At 39.4% G+C, this 19,854-nt stretch overlaps 1 protein-coding gene across 3 annotated transcripts in view; it reads right to left on the bottom strand.

Annotated features, from left to right (window-relative positions):
• The window catches only part of CEP85L (centrosomal protein 85 like), a 393,742-nt gene that overhangs the window by 297,370 nt on the left and 76,518 nt on the right, over nt 1–19,854 (bottom strand). For all 3 annotated transcript variants that reach the window (XM_063124727.1, XM_063124726.1, XM_063124728.1), the window contains 2 exons: nt 16,433–16,554; nt 3,361–3,478 (listed from right to left, as the gene is read on the bottom strand). In XM_063124727.1, the coding sequence (XP_062980797.1) occupies nt 3,361–3,478; nt 16,433–16,554 (240 nt within the window). The remainder of the gene's footprint in view (nt 1–3,360; nt 3,479–16,432; nt 16,555–19,854) is intronic.

Raw genomic sequence — 19,854 nt, 5'->3', positions numbered from 1 at the left:
CTTGCTTCCGGGTGGACCAGGGCGCTCAGTTCAAGCCCACACCCGGCCATGACGGAGCAGGTAAGTGAGGGAGGTTGCCTGGAGCCGCCACCGCTGCTGCAGTCCATGCGGCAGCGGTGGCAGGGCCAGGTAAGGGACCAGGCGAGAGGGGGGTCTAACCTGCTCCGTTGCGGCCAGGACCAGGCTTGAATAGAACCCCCTGGTGCACCCGGAAGTTCCTGGTTGACCAGGGGGCTCAACTCAAGCCCGTGCCCGGCCACGACGGACCAGGTAAGTGGGGGGGCTTGCCTGGAGCCGCCGCCACCACAGTCCGTGCGGCAGCGCCAGGTAAGGGGACAGGCAGGTGGGGAGGTCTTACCTGCTCCGTTGCGGCTGGGTCCAGCCTTGAATTGAGCCCCCTGGTCAGCCCAGAAGCAAGGCCACAGGTGCTTGCTTCTGCACCTGCAGCCCAGCTTCCGGGTTGAGCCATAGGCTCGAGTGAAGCCACCGCCTGGCTGCGACGGACAAGGTAAGTGGTGTGGAGGGGGGCCTTTTAAATCTGAGACGTGCCTATTACATATGACTTGGAAGTCACGTGTAATAGCCACATCAGAGATTTAAATGAATTTTAAAATACTGCTTCCAAAAACTGCATTTGCCTTTTATGCTGCAACCTTACACTGTTAGCTCACATTGAGAAATCGATTCAAAAGGTGAGCTTCTTTCCACTTGGCTATCCCAAAGTACACCCAAGTCATATGAGATATGTGCTTTGGGACAGCCAGGTGGAAAGAAAGTTACCTTTTGGATGGATTTCTCAATGTGAGCTAACAGTGTAAGGTTGCAGCATAAAAGGCAAATGCAGTTTTTGGAAGCAGTATTTTAAAATTCATTTAAATCTCTGATGTGGCTGTTACCTGTGGCTGTTACCTGTGACCTGTCAGCCGTTACACAAAGCCATGAAATTCAATAAACAAAAAACCTATGGTTTACAAAACAACGTTAAGGATGTACGGTTTACAACCAAGCATCAAAAAGCAGGGAAATTGGGAGTTAAGGCTCACAAGCCTTAACGCCACATCCTCCCTAAGGAGGCAGAAAGTACCAGTGAAATTCTCATTCTCCCAAAGCAGATAAACCATGAGGACAGGATGGAGAATAGGATACGCAGAGGTGACTGTGGGGTTGTGGAAAACTGACGATGAACAACTTAGAGCCACCTACTTCTTTTTTGTTTAGAGCAGCCCTTCCCCAACCTCGTGCCCTCCAAAGGTGTTGGACTACAACTCCCATCATTGCAAGTCAGTATGTCCCATGGTCAGGAATGCTGGGACTTATACTCTCAAACATTTGGAGGGAAGCAGGCTATCATATGCAGAGCTGACTGTGGGGTTGTGGAAAACTGATTGGGGAATGCTGTTCTAGAGCAAGGGCAGGCAGCATGTAGATCACAAGATGTTTTAAAGTTCAAATCATAAAAGTCCCTGTCAGCATGGACAATGATCAGAAATGCTGCAAATGCTGTGACTGCAGAGGACTTTTCTTACGTGTTCAGCATTGTGAGATCAAAGACAGAGCTAACACCTAATAGATTCATGTGTAAGGATTATTTTAAAACTATTAAAGAAAATGTTTTTTGTCCTCAACATAACATGGAAGTTGCAGTGCAACACATCTGGAGAGCACCAGGCTGGAGAAGGTTGGTTTACACTTGGACACCATACATGTCTTCTCAGAACTCAGTGCTGCTGAGTTTACTAGAGTTTCCTCCCAAGTGGTATAGGATTGCAAACTAATTTCATTTGAAAGGAGTTCAAGACACCCAAACTAATCCTTTTCTGTTCCTCTGTCACTCTGATGAGATGATGTATTGTGGAGGGATTGTGGGGAGTGAACAGTATATTTTGTATGAACACATTTTAAGGGGAAGAGGAAAAAACATTGTTTCTTTGAAGGGCAGGGTATTGACCAAAAGTTGAAAATGCCAGCCCTTGCTCTGGTTCTACATCTCCAACAAATAGTGCCCCTTCTGTTATCAATCGTGCTGCTCTATGCGAGATGTGTGTGAGAAAAATATATACTGTGCAACACCTGTATTTGGTAATGATATAGAACAGCATTCCCCATCCTGCTGTCCCAGCATTCCTGACCATGGGACATACTGACTTGTAATGATGGGAGTTGTAGTCCAACACCTTTGGAGGGCACGAGGTTGGGGAAGGGCTGCTCTAAACAAAAAAAGAGAAGTAGGTGGCTCTAAGTTGTTCGTCATCAGTTTTCCACAACCCCTCAGTCACCTCTGCATATCCTATTCTCCATCCTGTCCTCATGGTTTATCTGCTTTGGGAGAATGAGAATTTCACTGGCACTTTCTGCCTCCTTAGGGAGGATGTGGCGTTAAGGCTTGTGAGCCTTAACTCCCAATTTCCCTGCTTTTTGGTGCTTGGTTGAAAACTGTACAGCCTTAATGTTGTTTTGTAAACCGTAGGTTTTTTGTTTATTGATTAATATTTACATTTAACACAAAAGAGCAAATATAATTCCAAAAATGGGAGAATCTTAATACAATTAATTAATAACCATGCTTTCTCAATTCAGTACTTCTTACTTTTTCCAAACAAACTTATAATCAATGATAACTATTAAACAACTTCTAAGACTGCTTTCCCTATAGTACAATCATTATTCTTTTGTCTCAAATACTGAAGAAATTTGTCCCATTGTTCTAAAGAACCCTTTTTTGTAACTTGACCCTTTTTATAATATGAGATTTTATGCAATAACGCTCTATGCCAAAATCCACTTATTCCAAATGTACCTGAGGCATACATATACATTCCGGAAAAGCATGTGGCATTGCCCTACAGGGGCCATATCATTTCAGAATATAGGTGAGACATCTCATTATTAAACGCTCCCCCACATCAGAGACTTCCTGCATACGGAAAGTTACGATGCAACAGAGAATTGTGAGGAAGCAATGATCACTACACTTGTAACTTGTGAAGTAGTACAACTATTTAGACCCTTCATGATACAACATTATTACATATTTCAGAACTCTCACTTTTGTAACTGTTTAAACTTGAATCTTTTACATGTTACATGAATTACCAGTTTTGAAATTAATGTAGATGAGTAGTAACACATACACACTGAACTGTAATAACACATAAACAGAACTGATTTCAAATGATCATCAGGTTACAAGATGTATCTTTCAGATATATTAGCCTCATTTGATTGAACAAAGATATAAACAGTTTAGAAGGTAAAAAACATGTTACTGTAATGCAACAGAAACCTGCTCTTCATGATATCAGATGTGTTCAAGATTTTCATTTGACCAGACATAAAAAATAATAAAGAACCTCATCTTACCTGGAAACTACTCATGTAAGAGTCTTCACAATTCACAATGTGCCCCAATCTTGCTTGCTGAGCTCGCAGTTCATTCTCCCTTATCTTCTGATATAAAAGGTTAATTTGCTGGTTCTGCCTGTAATTCATAAGTGTCAGAACAGAAAGAAAGGTAGAACATGTGAAGCTTGAGTCATGATGCCAATTTTTCCATTTTCATCTGCTCATGCATTCAAGTGGGAAGCAATTAGTATTATCTTATCTCAGTTGTTCCAAAATTTTGGAATTCTTATTAAATTTCCGTGGCCTTATCAGTAATTCCTTGTGCACATGAAGTTCTCTTGCCTGTGAGAACTTTCTGATTCACCTCAGAGGATTTCGCAGGTCTTTGCGCACTGAAGGAATTGCAAATGAGTTAATCCTTCCACTTTTATAATGCAAACAGAAATGGAGAACTGGGATGACATTTCAATCCCATTAAAATATAAAATATTTTCCCCAACATATATCAGTGAAATATATTTAAGTATATGACTCTCCACTATCCAAAGATCTGATTTTGCAAGCCACATGTAATAATATTCAGCATTTCTAACTTTCAGTTGGGCAATACTATAATAATGCTAGACTCTGATGATTTTACAAGGACATATTGTTTCTTTAGTATTCTATCAACAGTCAAAGATCTGAGGCAGTAACATTAGCTTTGTAGCAATGATGTCGTAAGAGAATCTACCTTTCTGTCAGGAGAACTATCACTTTAAAAATAAATAAATGCCAGTTTTAATGCAACTATCCTGTGGGTGGTGAGGAAAGTAATCTTATGGCCCTGATCCTACAGAAGATATTTAGTATTGGGCTAATTGATTAATATTATTCAGAGTAGTCATCTTCATCTGCCTATCTGAATATAATAAGTAAAACATGCCTATGCAATAGAAAAATTGCCCTGTTGTGTTGTAGGAATATATTTTTCTTGCAAGATGGTTTCTCAAACAGATACTGAATAAGCAGATTTAAGAACATTTAAGGGGTTTTCATCTTATATACTTCATATTATCGATTACATTTTCAACATCCTCTATATAGCATGTATGGCTCAGTACATTCAAATCCAATTAATCTTGCTACAGAAAATTCAATAAAGTAAAATAAAATAATTGTGCTACTTGCATATTTTAAGAAATATTTAGAATTATTCCCCAACAAGAGATTGCAAGCCTCCAAAATGGAACAATTTTTAATGTTTCATTTAATTCTTATGCAATTATCTTGCACAACGTTTATTATCACAGTAAAGCCAAATTCCTTTTTTTAAAAAGTTGCCAAAGATGATAAGATATTAAAAAGGATGCCAAAACAAATTCTGTAGCAACATTCCCTATTTTGCATATAATCTTATAAATCTCCAGAGCAATCTGACAATAAAAGGTGTCATGCCATGTGCATTTCATTGCCGATAATGCTGTATGGCTGCTTTAATCCTTTGTTACCCCAACAGCTGTTACTATTAATCCACTGTATAAGCACATGGTGGTGGGGCTTTGGTTAAAAAAATAACAGCAGGATGATCTCACAAATCTAGTCAGAGTCGAGCAATGGAAACAATATATTCTACAGCCTGCCAGTCTACAGGTAATTCTAGCACTTTCCAATAGCTTCCAGAGTGTAAACCCTTCTCAAGTCTGCTATGCAGCAATTTGCTTCCACATACTGAAGTGGAATCCCTTGCCCCCAAAGTCAAACATAAATTAAAAACATAAGAACATCCCTGCTGGATGAGACCAAGGGTCAATCTAGCTCTGCACTCTGTTCACATAGTGGCCAACCAGCTTTTGACCAGGAACCCACAAGCAGGACATGGGTGCAACAACACCCTCCCACCTATGTTCCCCAGCAACTCGTGTATACTGCCTCTGATACTGGAGGTAGTCTGACTATTATAAGCCTCAAAACCCTACTGCATGAAATGTGGAATCCATGATCTACCTGATGAGGTCTACAAGTATGCAAAATGTCAAATAAAAATTGCCACAGGTACAGCAAGTTAAATAGTGCTGAAAATGGAAACATTTGTATTTTCTCTCTCTCCAAGTTACAGCATAGGATATCATATCCTTCATCAGCAAAGATATCCTATGTTGTCCTGGTCCTGTATTGCCTTATGAAGCATCTACTCTTACTACTAGAAGAAAGCTTCCTCTCGTTATTTAAACCACCCTTCCAGCTACAGATGTAAGAAACCACCTGGCATAGGTCAACAAACTGGCATGGTTAATACAGACAAGGATTCCTCATGTAAAAAAGTAGGGCTCAGATGCTTCATAAGGCAATATAGGACCAGGACAAGGTGGGGCATCTTTGTTGGTTGCATCTAGATCTGGGCAGTTTTCTCCCAAGCCTAAATATGGAAAATTAATATTCACACCAGGATATTAACCAATGGTTTGATTGTATTAACTATGGCTTGAACATGTTTTCCTGTATTTGAATGTAATGGGAAACCGCAATTTGTTAAAAACTGCAAACAAACCCCTTACATTTCCTTCCGTCCATGTGTGAAAGAGGGAGAAAGAATGGGAGCACAAGGCTCACATGTGTTTGTCCTCATAATGCTATATAACAAGGGTAGACAATCTTTCTGGGCACACGTGCTCATCTGGCAATTTGAGAAACTGTTATGGGCACCACGACAAAATGGCTGCCATAGGAACTATGGCAAAAGACAAGTAACCTGCCCCAAAGACAGGCTGAGGTGGGCACTGAGCCCCAATGCATTAAAGAACTCCTTTGAACCAATAGTTTTCAGCACAAACAGAAACCTATTTCAGAGAAAGCAAACTCTGCATACATATGTGCATATACATATGTCCCTCCCTTCTCCCCCATACTGGAAGCCCTGTTTCTGGATCCCTCCAAAATTCCCATCCCAAAACCATTCTCAGCGTGCAACTGACCGCCAACCTAATTTCCTAAGTATGTCTCTGAACTACTTCATGAAGCCCCAAGGCATTCATGGGAAATGAAAATGGCAGCAACTAGAGGCCCTCACTTTGCTTTCAAGTAATCCCAGTTGCTGGTAAGAAAATGTGTAAAAAAATTTAAAAGTGGGAGAGTTGGAGTACCTTGGTGTGTGCCAAGAAAGATGTTGAGGAACACATTGGTACCTGCAGGCACCATGTTGACTAACCCTGCTACATAATGTTTCAGCTAGTTTGGATTTATACTTAGATCTCTTATGGAATGTGGAGAAAGAAAGCAACAGAAGGGCAACTAAAACAGTACCTCAACCATGGAGGGGCAGAAGACAATTTTGTCTATCACAAATTTACAGCTCTTTGTGTTCACATCTATTTCTCTTGGAAAGCCAACATCAATTAGGAGTGTTGTTGAGAAAAGCCCTCCTCATCAATAACCAACATTCAAGAACAATGCAGCATAGCTCTGTGCAGAAGTCTTTAGCGTTATCCCCAGAGAACAGCATCAATTGATAATAAAATAGTCATTTTACAATACAAAATTGATTTGTACTCCTTCAAAATGCTGTACAGATCTGATATCACTTTAAGTGTATATTTAGCTTCTATATACACAAATGTTTACATAGAAACAGTCTTCAAAGTGGAATGGATGCCGCCCTACTTCCTTTTAACAGATATAATTTGAGTCTGGCCTAATCGGAACTGAAACCATCCCACTTTCTTTTTTCCTTTCATTTGAAGCACTGCTTATATTAGTGCAATACTGTGTTCAAACAATTTTCTGATATTTTTGTAGAGAAGCCATTCGTTGGGTAGCTTTAACTAATTCACCTGTTCCATTTTTACTAACCCTCAGTCTGTGGGATTTAGTTTAACATTTACAATAAGCTTCAAAGGGGCTTTTAGATTTAGAGAGACAGCCTCTCAGAAAGAGATTCATTTTTTAGCTTTCAGTTTTAGATATAAGATCAAGACTGTTAGGTTCTGTCCAGTTGTTACAGTGTATGAATTAATATCTTTCAGTATTCTACTGCCAAAGAGCTATTAAAACTTATGAATTCAGAGTTCAATTCATCAGTATTCCTTAATTCTCCAGTTTTGTTCAGGCACACACACAAACTTTATAAAAGAAGAAGCATTGTTCGGTATTAGTTGATTCAGATACATTTTACAGAGAATTATTGCACCTTTCGTGCAATACCTATAAAATAAATACATGATAAATATTTAACATTGTATATTTTAAGCATATAATTTGCATGCACGAATGCCCCATCTCCCAGTACTCTGTCAGTCACATTTGACGACTGAATGGGCAAAATTAATTTCAGCATATATACTTTCTACATCGATCAGCATAGCAGGAACAAAAAATGTTAGTTTATTTCAGGAATTTCTATTCTTTGTCTCCTCAGGCAGTGAAGAACAGTATGTATAAATTTCATTATATAAATCCTTGTTGCAGCCACATTTAGACTAGGTGATATCCAACACTGCACAAGCAGACTTGTGCTCATGCAACAGAAATTTCTCATCCTCTTTCCTGCCCTGCAGCCCCCATACCCTCCAAAACAGGGAGATGCAGGGGCTGCAGGAAAGATCTCATCCACTGAGGTCTGCTGTTCTTTGGGGGAAGGCGCTGGTTGGATACTACCAACTATGTGCAATTGTAGTTGCCTCATTCTAAAAAGGATATCCTAGAGTTCAAAAAGATACAGAAGGACAACCTGCAGCCATTCTAAGCATCTTTACTCAGAAGCAAGTAACTCCAAGGAAATTACTTTCAAGTGAGTATGCATAGGATTGCTGCCTAAAAGACTTGGAGCATCTTTCTACAAGGAAGCTCTCAAGTATCTGAGACATTTTATTTTAGGAAGAAAAAAGATAGGGCAGCATGATACAGACGTTTATATAATGAACAGCTATACAGCATAGATACAGAATATCCCACCCCGCCACCCTGTCCATTGCGCTAAAACTTGGGACACTTGCTGAAGTTGATTGGCAGAAACATTACTTCACACAGCACAAAACTTAACAGAATCCTACAGTGTGTGATAGCCACTAGCTTAGATGACGTTTAAAAACACCACAACCAACACTGGATGTGCATGTATTACCTGAGCCTGTGGCTGCAGTGGCTGAAAAAACAATGTTTAGCATCAAAGCCCCTGCTCTAACTTCTGTCTCATTTCATATGCAATTTTAAAAATTATAATTATTATTCGTTTTCGAACATTTAAATGTGCAGCCAGTTGGCATGCAAGTGAATGACGCAGAGGGTTCTGCATGTAACTGAGGGCTGGATTTGGCCTGGGAAGGGGGCTGCAGCCTGAGAGGTATGGGGGACTTTGGACTGGGAACCCAAACCAGCCTCAGCCCCATCTTTGACTTGCAATATTCAGTGGACTACATTATAGTGTTGTCTGAAGCTTTTCTCTCTCTCTCTCTCTCCTCTCCCTCACACCCACACCCATCCTACAGTCCCACAACTTGTAGTAGGAGAATAACAGAAGACTTGTTGTATACGACTTTCTCAGCCCAATTAGTAATTTGGGGATAAAAGTAATGGAAATACTACAGAATTGTTATAAGCTACTCTCTTAGCTTTAGCCCAACCTACAATACAGGTCTAATATGTCTGAACAACACTGTAGTGATGTTGTAAACCATTCAGAGCTTGATACGCAGTATTCCGTCTGAATCAAGGGCTGTCATAAACTACTCTCTCCCTGCTACAGCCCTTCCCAACCTGCAATATGGGGAGAATAAACTGCATTTGCTTTGAAAATTGTATTAGCTGAGTTATTTTAAAATCTTTCACAATAAACAAGAACTGAGTTACAAAGAGCAGGAACTCCTCTTCTCTTGCTGCTATACTGAGGTTGGGAGTGGGTGGGAGGTCATACCCTGGTGCCCAATTCCAACTCCAAAAAAACCCTTGGATTTCTTCATTATGCCTATGAGCAGCGCTCAGGTCCCGCCATCCCTGGGAACATTTTAAATAGTTTCTCTGGGTGAATCTGGAAATGTCCTTTCCAGACTGATGGTTCTCTCCACCTTTTTATGTGCCTTTTCCTCAGTCCTCCTTTGCTCACTTCTCTCAGAGAAGGAAAGGAGAGAAATGGACATCAGAGGAAGAAACACACAGATATACCACTCGTCCACCTTTCACTCTGCACTTCTTGTCTTCTCTCTCAGTCCCTCTCCTGGTCACTTCCAGTCAGTTCCCTTCCTCTCCACCCCAGTTTTCTTTTCTAACAGATTCAATATTATGAGCTACTGAGCATGCGAAATCCTCAGCAGCCTCTTTGGCGCGCCCCCCCCCCTTCGGGGTTTTTTCCCCCTTTCTTTTTTTTTTGACTTCTTCAAACCTTGGGATTCCTTCAAACCTACAATTATCTATCTTTTGTGCGTGAATGTTGCAGTTTTAGTTACATGGAAAGCAGTACTTACTCTTGAACTTTGCAAATGGAGGCAATGATTAGACAAACTGATGGAGGAGTAAAGGTCTATCTAATGCTATTGGCCATGATAACTGTAAGGGTAAGGTGAGGGTTAAACTGGACCTTGGGGCTGGCATGTCTTTTAATTTATGAATTTTATGGTTCCATAGGAAGGGAGATAAGAACCAGGCAGCTGTATGGGGGAGAAGACTGGAGCCAAGTCGATTGTAACTGTCCGCTTGTCCTTGAGTGATTAACCATCCCGGGCGGAGGTGTGAAGACATTCCGTGCATCAAAGCTGGAGGGAGGGGGGAAGGAGTGAAAAGAATAGTATAAAGACCTCCCTGTGAAAGGAACAGGGGGTGTCGGCTGAGATCGGTCTGGGGTGACGTATGACTTGTAGTTGTAGTTTTTAGCTTGCTTGCTCTGGGTTCTTACATATATATGCATGCTTTTATAGTTTTATTCTGCTAAACCCATGTATTCCTACCCTTTTCCTAATAAATGGTCTTAAACCTCATTTTTGTGAGCTGTGAGTGTCTGTGCCTGGGGATCCGTGCTAAATCCAGTCAAGAAGCCAGCAGGTTGCTGGGCGCTCTTCCTTTACAATAGCTATATATGGAACCTCCACATTTAGACACAGTATATCTCTGAGCACCAGATGCTTGTGACAAAACAACAGGGAATGGCCATCATGCCATCTGCTGACTGTGAGCTTTCAGAAATACTGGATTCACAGGTGATGGAAACAGAAAGCAGAACTAGACAGACCTTAGTCTTATTTAACAGGACAGTTCTTTCTTTCTTTCTTTCTTTCTTTCTTTCTTTTACTAAGATGTGTCACCCTGATAAAAGAATCTGAGCAGGGACCAATATGTTTGTGGGCCTTTATTTGAGCAAGCATCTCATGCTTTCTGAAATAGTTAACACTATGAAAAGTAGTTCAAGGACATTATTCCAAATTTCTGATTGAAAGTTCAGTCACATAATATTCATCATTGGAAATATGTGTAGAATTTTCAAACTAGCCTGCAGTTTAGTTAAATTTCCTTTTTCTTTGTCTGAGAAAAGCAGTTTGAGTCTTAAGCAGGAGAAAGACCAATGCTGGGATCTTTTATCCTGCTTGTGGGTCCCTGGTCAACAGCTGGTTGGCCACTGTGTGAACTAGATGAACCCTTGGTCTGATCCAGCATGGCTCTTCTTATGTTATTATGTCTCATCTCCAGTGGTTATTACCCTGGAAATACAGACCCCTTTGCATGCCTATTGGAAGGTTCAATATGAGAGAGAGGCAGAGTCTGATCAACACTGTTCCTTACTACCCACAAGAGCTTCTCATTACTGAAACACTTAAGAGCAGAGGAAGCTGGTGTGTATCAGGAGAGCCCATTTAGGCTGGTACAATCTTTCCTGACGGGCAGTGGCTCTCTAGGTTTTCATTTGAATTTAAGGATTCTGTTCCAGCCCAGGCTTAAGACAACTCTTTAAACAAGTTTTTAGGTTCCACTTCATTTTACAACCTTCCTACAACTTTAAATAGAGTGGGCAGATACCTTGCACCAATTTCTAAGTTCTGCTCATCATAACTTTCTGCACAAGAGGAAGGAAATATTGCCATAAACTATTCTGTTGTCCTTCAGAATACCTTGTGTTCAATATTTTACCACAGGAAGGCACAGAGGCCAGAAGCCTAGCAGAAACAGAGGCTTCCTGCTTTCTTTGTGAAGGAAAATGCTCCACACATGCATAAAGGTTTGCATATAGTATTTGACCTCTTCATGAAAAGGACAGGAAAGCCTTGAATGTGTGGAGCAACAACCAAGGACACCAAGATCTTCTGAGTATAGGCAATAATGTATGGAAAGTTATATATAATAGTAGTGAAAATGGATGTAATGGTGCCTCCATGCAGATTCCAAAATACCCACATGCTACAGGATAGCAAAGGGATCCAAAACCTCAGGATGACTGATCTCTTCTCACCCAATCCATCATGAATTACATGTTTTGGCAGAGGCTAATTACATCCTAGCATCCAGACAGTATAAGGTTCCAGCCTTCATACTTTAACAAATTCCCCCCCACAAAACTGTATAGAATACTGAATTGATTTTTTTCTCAGGCTCAAAAAAATTAAAAGCAGTCAGGAGCAAAAATTATCAACCTTTTGAAGAAAAAAAGGTTGTTGCTGTTGTTTTTCTAGCTGTTGACCCACACAGTTTTTAATTACAATCAGAGAACCTCACTGGAAAATCGTGTGTGCCTATGCGGAGATGGCAATATCAAAAGAGTGGCTTCTGTATTGCTATTCTGTTGGATTTAAAGAGATTGGTGAAAAGAGTTAATTACTTCACCATTATTATCTCTCCCAGGATATTCTTCTGATTTTTTTATGTGTCTTATCTCCTGATTAGGAGAAATGGTTGACAGTGAAGTGCAAATGTTAGCACTTGCTTTTAAGGTAAGGTTCTCTGTGGTGCTTTGAGTCTTATGCCCCAACATCTAGACAGTTCAAAGTTCCAGCTTTTGTCATGGAACAGTTAAGGTCTCAGACTGCCCCAGGAGGACGCACCAAGATGCCTGTATTCAAACCTAGTGAAGCATGCCATACATTCATTCCATCTTTCTCACCATCACCTCCAAAATAACTCCTTACAATGCTGAGGATGCAAGACTACTGAAGTAAAAAAAAAAAAGGAGTTAAAGTTGATCCAGTCTCTACATTCCCCCTTCAACAGGCATAGACTCAATTCACAAGCCACAGTGGGATGGAGGGCATGCTGGGCAGAATTTGAATGATCAGTGCCTGGCCGCAGCTTATTATATTGTGCAAACCCAAGTGGCAGGTTCGCCCGACACTAGCCCAGGTGATCTCGTAGAACCCATGGTTTGTTGTTGGGGTTATGCAAGGGTTATTTGAATAAGCCACAGTGGGCTGTTTAATCTGTAAACCGGCCCATTATGTAGTGGGTAGTCATAGGTAAACAAAGGACCAGAAGGAGATGAGGATCCAAAGTAGGTCACAAAGCAGAGAAACATGTTTTCAGGATGCAAAATAGATTTACTGGCAAGAAGCAACCCGAGAACTTGTTTCTCCCTTGTGACCTAGGCCGTCTCTACACTTGCCTTTTCCCCCAGGATCGACCCTGGATCGTTCCTGTGCATCCAAATGCCACACAGGGGATACCGGGAGCAGGCAGGGATGATCCCTCCATTTTACTGGGATAACCCTTAGGTGTAGAAAGGGCCATAGTCATAGGTAAAGCCAACAACAATTCCCAAAACCACAGTGTGGAATTTTTTCTACCTGTTGCTGGCAGCTATTTCTACGATTACCTAGCCCACACTTCAGGTTTGTGCATATGAATAGACCTAGGGATGGTCAGGGTGCTTATTTGTAAGAAAGCATTTTGGCATGGCTCAATTTCATGCTATTACCCGAGCAAATCAAAACAAAAACAATTCTACCAAAACAAAAGCAAAAAGTATGTAATTGAACAGTCTGGGAATGAGTTTACAAAAGTTCTACTAGGGGTGATAAACCAAAGATTCAGCAGCTGTTTCAGAATTTCAAACATCATTATACCCTGTGGAATGAAAGCTATTCCCTCAAATCCTAACCTTTACATTTACCTTTCCTTAAAAAGCTCTTTGAACACCCTTAAGCTGTTTAGAAGAGAACATAACAAATGTTGATGAGTGTGCTATTATTTTCAGGGACTTATGTCATATGTTTAGCATTTGGCATTTATTCACACTACCATTCTTGGCAATCCTTGCCAAATGAACGGTGCCAGTACAAGCCTGAGCACTGTAGTGGAAATGTGTAGCATGCAATGGCCAATCAAGGTCAGAACAACCCAAACTATTACAAACCAGTGGTTGCAGTGTGTGTCTCTGTGTGTGTTTTCAACAGAATGAAGTATTATTGTAAATAATTCACTAGGTAAAATCATACAAGAATCCACTACTCCCTCTACAGTTAAAAATGTAGTATTTAATAATTTTGAAACAATCAAAAACAGCCACGTAACATGGGGAAATGAAACAAAACAAAAATAACAAAAATAAATCTTGTTTCAGTGAAGGAACAGAAGGAAATGAGCAATTTACATCTTCATTACATTCCTTGTTTTGCATTATAAATAAAAACAACAGCGGAACTGTGGAATCAAACCAAGTATTAATGTGATCCAAATATGCCTTTAAAAAATTCCATTCGTCCATCAAAGAGATGGACAACCATCTGTCAGGGATGCTTTAGGGTGGATTCCTGCATTGAGCAGGGGGTTGGACTAGATGGCCTTGTAGGCCCCTTCCAACTCTGCTATTCTATGATTCTATGATTCTATGAGTCATGTACACCTCTCTCTTTTTCTGGAGTAACTCAAATGACCAGAAAAGTGGATTGAGAATGGGGGTTGAATTAATTCATTACTATTTCCACATGTACCAAAGTGATCATTCAATTGTTTCAAACAAGTTCCAGTTCACAGTCCATCCTTAACTATTTTGGCAATTCCTGAGGTAATCATACTCCTTTACCACATGATCAGCTTTGAATAGTTTCTCATATGAATTTGTTCATATTCTGCACATTTATCCAAGTAAATGATAATGGCTGGGAACCATACTGCTTTTGTTCACACACAGGGATAGGGTGGCTGGTTTTCTTTCTTTCTGACTGTAGCCTGTCGTGGTGCAACAAATACTACTCGGACGGTCTCCTAACCTTCAGAAACAGCACTTTGACAGGGGGTAGGGCAGCCATCCCACTCCCTTCCCAGGGAAGCTAGACTGGCTCCCTCCTTGATGGGCTTTCGGAAGCAGGCTAAAATTTGTTTGTTCCAGCAGGCCTTTGGAGAATAATCTTGTCCTCCAACTATGTTAATGACTTATAATTTTGTTGTGTATTTTAAAAGTTAATTTTTTTTAAAAAAAATTGTACATTTCTTTTCCTAGGTTTTACAATGTATGTTTTAAACTTTGTAAGGGCGCCTTGAGGCCCAGTATTGGGCAAAAGGTGGGATACAAATAGATATAATAATAGTAATAATAATAATGTCTAACTGTAAGTTAAAACTAGTTTGGCATGAGTATAAAATGCCTCTTAAGCAAATTAATTTAAGATCAACCATTGTGATCCTTCAATAAACAATATTATCCACTAGGCCATGTTGTCAGCTTCGTGCTATGAAGTTGCTTTAGCTATAGTGGTGCACATGGAATTACTAATCAGAAACTATGAATATGTTTCCATTACCTAGAAACAACTCACATGACAACTGTTCAAACGTTGACAAGCTAAGAACCTGTTGAAATACTCCAGCAACAACCGTTCACATCATCTCATGCAGCAGAGAATCCAATTATAATCCTAGTCTTATAAATATCGTACAGGGTAAGGGGAAATAAACTGTAATTGTATAAGCACAAACTATGTCGTATATATGACCGATTCATGGTAGGGAACTCACTGCCCTCCAGATGTTTTGGACACTAGCTCCCTTAAGCATGACCATTGAGCAGGTTTTATAGGAGCTGTAGTCCAAAACATCTGGATGGCATCAGGTTGCTTACCCCAACACACAAATCTTACTGAAAGCTGTATGCTTGGAACCAGGTATTAAATATGAACTGCTGTCGATATATAAAGGCTCTATCACGGACTACAAAACTATAGGCTCTTGGAATATATTATTGCGTATTATTCATTTTGTATGATGTTTTGAATAATTGCAAACAGATATTGTTGTGTAAAAGACATTGTGACACATCCGTATTCTGGACCCTGCTCACACTAGGTTCTGAAGACCCTCTTTTAAACATTGCCAAAGCTCTGGGAAATTACTACCTGTGCCTTCTCCATTAGATTTCTAATTCAGTGATACTCCTGAGACAAATCCAATTATTCTATAAATTTTCCTTAACTTGATATTTCCATAAATTAATTGTCTTATATGTTTTATATAGACACTTTCTTTTCCTTATCCTGCATGTAACACAAATAAACTTAACAGGAAGACCCTGAGCTCTAAACTAAAAAGTTTATAAACTAAAAAGCTGCAAATATTTTAGCCTTCCCTCATAAGGAAGGGGCTCCAACCCCACTACTCTTTTCTGTACCATTTCTAGTTCTCCAGTATCCTTTTTGATCTAGATGCCCTATAACTCAGTGCTTTACTGTATATAAGGAAGGATGTTCCCAGAGACAATCCTTGGCATCTGCAATCAAAGCAGACTTCGCAACAGTGCTTGGAAAGACCTCTAATTAAGACCTTTGAGAACTGCTGCCAATCAGGGTATACTTTACCAGGGCAGATGGACCAACAATGACTATATAAGGCAGTTTCATTTGTTCAGGACTATACTCCACACCACAGATTTATATAATAGCATTATGATACTTGCCATTTTATTTTCAGTTCCTTTCCTTATCATTCCTACAACTATGAATATCAACTATGATTTTTTTTATGATCTAGAAACTCCAGTTTATTAAGCTTTTCGCAGACTTCACTGAAAGCACTATGAGTCCCACTAACTTGTACTTAATATTCATATTTTTCAGGGCACATCTCCATCTTTTTTGGAAACCAGTCTCAAAGATGTTCACCTGATTTACAAGGCAACTCCAAAAGCAACTAGAAGAGTGGATTTACTCACCGATCAATCACAATCTCTTTTTGCCTTAACAACCCTTCTTTGATTTTCATCAGGGATTCCCAATTATTGTAGTCCTGAAAGCTTGCAGCTGAGTAACTCTGATGAGATGAACCACTCAGAACCTGTGTAGAAATGCACATAAGGAGACACAATGAATAATATCTCCCCTTCTTCTTCACCCACAAGACTTACACATTTTAAAAATATTGTCTAATGCTTAATTGGGAGAAATATACTTCAGAAAGTTCTTATGAAAGAATGTAAGAAACCAATCCTTTTATTCTTCATATAGGATGTAGCTGGAACATGGCTGTCTTACTGTTTACGCAAGTTATAATCTACAGTATTTCCAGTTAGTGTTCTCCTGATTTCCACTTCGATTTAAGTGGAAGTTAGCTGAAGAATTACAGATAAGCTTTTTATTATTTGGGTTTTTCTGTTATTCAATCCACAAATTATTATTTGTTTGGAATGACAAATAAAGCATCATCTATTGGCTATGCCACTGACAATCCGTCTTGTAGAACAAGGGTCAGTGAAAGTTGTAGGTTACAAAAATCATCATGATGAAAATCTAATTTTTGGATTTTAATATTTATGATGAAAGATGAGTCAACTCTGTTAAATGAAGGAAATAATCTTATGCTTGATGATAACATGAAGTTGCTATTTCTAGCTGGTCTTCAAAAGAACATAGGTATGAATATTCACAAAAAGAACTGGCCTATGAATCAGATTTACACCCCAAACCTTAACTACCTGCTACAAGTAGCACTACTTTACCACAACCAGCCAGTTTGCCTTGTCTTGAGGGTCAAGACCAAACCTTTGTCAAACACAAGTTAGTAGAAACCTTTGGACATTACTCTATGCTTTTTTTAAAAATAAACAGATATTTTCAACCCAATAGACGGTACGTTTGGAAGAAATACATCCTACAACCAGACAGATGTTTTCTAGGACAACTGGGAAAGGATTCTGTCCTAGGTTGAATGAAGTGCTTGTGGTTTTCCTTTGACAGCATATAAATTGACATCTGTTGCTTCCCATAAAATCAATCAATGGATTAAAGGAGTTCAAAGATACAAGATACTATTCTATTCTGAATATGTAAATGTACAACGGTTTCTAGAGAAGTAAATTTGGGGGGGGGGATTAAACTGATGTTTACCATTTCCTTTTAATGTTATGAGGCTTACTTGTTTTTGTTCCTTCCTCCAAAACATGCACATTAATTTTCCACTACTTGTATCCAACTCCACCCACCCCCCAAGCTATAAATATACTTCCCTTGATACTGCCCAGAACAACAAAGACACTTTTGATTCATACAGGACACATGGTGTTGAACATTCACAACAGGTTCCTAGCCTGCTAAAAGTCAGTGTTACTAAAATACAGGTGATCTGATATTTCTAAATATTAAGGTTGATGTCCTAAAGGATCCAATGACAATGTAATCAATTGTAAAAGTAAGCTGCTTAAGGACATAGTTGCACCATTTTTTGGAGTTCAGTATGATGCTAAATTATTTTGCAATAGGAAAATAAATAGAATCACAATATGGGCTTTTCACACAATATACAATTACTTTGATCAGTTAGAATACTGGGCTAACTATTGCAAGAACTGCTGAGAAAAGAGCAAAATGCAATGTAATATTGCATCAAAGCAGATTTAGAATGGAAGTCAGCATATGTTACGTAATGATAAGAATGACAAGTCTTCAAGAATCCTGCTGCTGTAGAGGACTGAAGTAGGTGACACAAGGTTACTTCAACTTCTCATTGTATTGCCCATTAACTGGACAGAAAGATGTCAATGAAACAGAATATATGTTCTATGCACCCCCCCTTCTGTTAGGTTCCACAGGTAGACAGCAGTTCTACTCACTGATGAAGCTTATGTGCTCTTGCTGCCACCATCTGCTTTTCCTCAAGACCACTTCCAGACAGCAGCTCTTATAGCACCAAAATCCTAGTGCAGGGCTCTGAAGCGACAGATTGGGAAGTCCACATTTGGGTTTCAGGTGCCAGGTGAACTGCTTCAGCGCACAAGCCACTCAAATTAATTAATTAATTAAAGCACTGCAGCTGCTGAAAGAAGCAGCTTTCTGGAAACTCTCTAAAGACCATTTCGTGTATTAGAGTTTGTACTTGGCAGTGAATTCCGGAGTACAAAACATATGTATACCATTATTTATTAATGTATAATTTGTATACCATTATTTATTAATGTATAATTGGTGACTTTTGCCTGCAGAAACCAAAGGAGAACTGGGCTCTACTTGCCCAAGTCTACTTTTGCAGATATTTTATAGTTACCATGACGTCACAGCCTTGGATGTAAAAATGTCACATCGTCTTGAACCCTAAGAGGAATGCAGGAACCTTATATTCTGAATTCTGAGCCCTATGGACATTTGTGTGCTAAATTAAACAGCAGAGCATATCAGCATTGACTTCTGAATGACATCATTTTAATGCAAATTACTTAGCACTTCTAAAGATTGGCAGACAATGAAAATAGCTATTGGAGACACTTGCAACTCCATTTGTCTGCTTACCCCTTTCCTAGTTAACCAAACTTTAAAAGTGGTAGTCCCTTGTAAAAGAAGGGTCAATGTAATGGTAATCAATTTGTGAGGAGAATTTTTTTTCCTCATATGTTTTAAGACTTCACAAGTGAGACAAAAATAGTATTTAGAATCTAAGCCATCCCCTTTTCTTTTATAGCACTTCTGGAACCAACACACTCCAGTGACAGAAATGTTTCCAAAGGGGTGATTCACACTACTTACCTATGGACCAGCTAACACATAATGTTAAAATATCATCAGCAAAGAAAGCAGTTCCTTTAAATCATGCACCAAAGTCACTAACACATTTGCCAGAAAGCCTTCCATCTACATTCTGGCCAATGTTATGGACAACACTTCTAGGTGGCACTTCAGTTGACGTTCAGAGCAAGTGTGTCTGGAATTTTCCAGAGATAACAGAAGGTCTCTCCTAAGTATAGAAGCACTTGTTTTAATAAGTGTTCTCATTATCTTCCCATTACATTTGAATTCGCTAAAGATCATTACAATCGTTCACCTTCTTTGAAGCTGTTTAATGTGTGATACAGCAAAAGAGCACTGTTAAAAGTGGGTTTTTAAACATAATAATAATACTGAACTAGAAAGTATTGCCATAATAGCAATTCATACAATAATGAATTTGGAGGTAGTAAGAATGTTAATACAAAAGTCAAAAACTCAAAAAAATGCCAAATGTTTTGGCTGAGAGGATGGCAGCACAAGAAATCTTTGAGTTGCCTGTGAACAACATATATGCATAGACTTTTAAGTATAGTTCTTGTGTCAAACATCTATCATAAATATTCTCACAGTGTAATTTTAATTTGTATTTATGAAATGAACT

The sequence above is a fragment of the Elgaria multicarinata genome, chromosome 4 (genome assembly GCF_023053635.1).
Source record: "Elgaria multicarinata webbii isolate HBS135686 ecotype San Diego chromosome 4, rElgMul1.1.pri, whole genome shotgun sequence".
NCBI lineage: Eukaryota > Metazoa > Chordata > Lepidosauria > Squamata > Anguidae > Elgaria > Elgaria multicarinata.
This window is presented reverse-complemented; position numbering and strand designations above follow the sequence as displayed.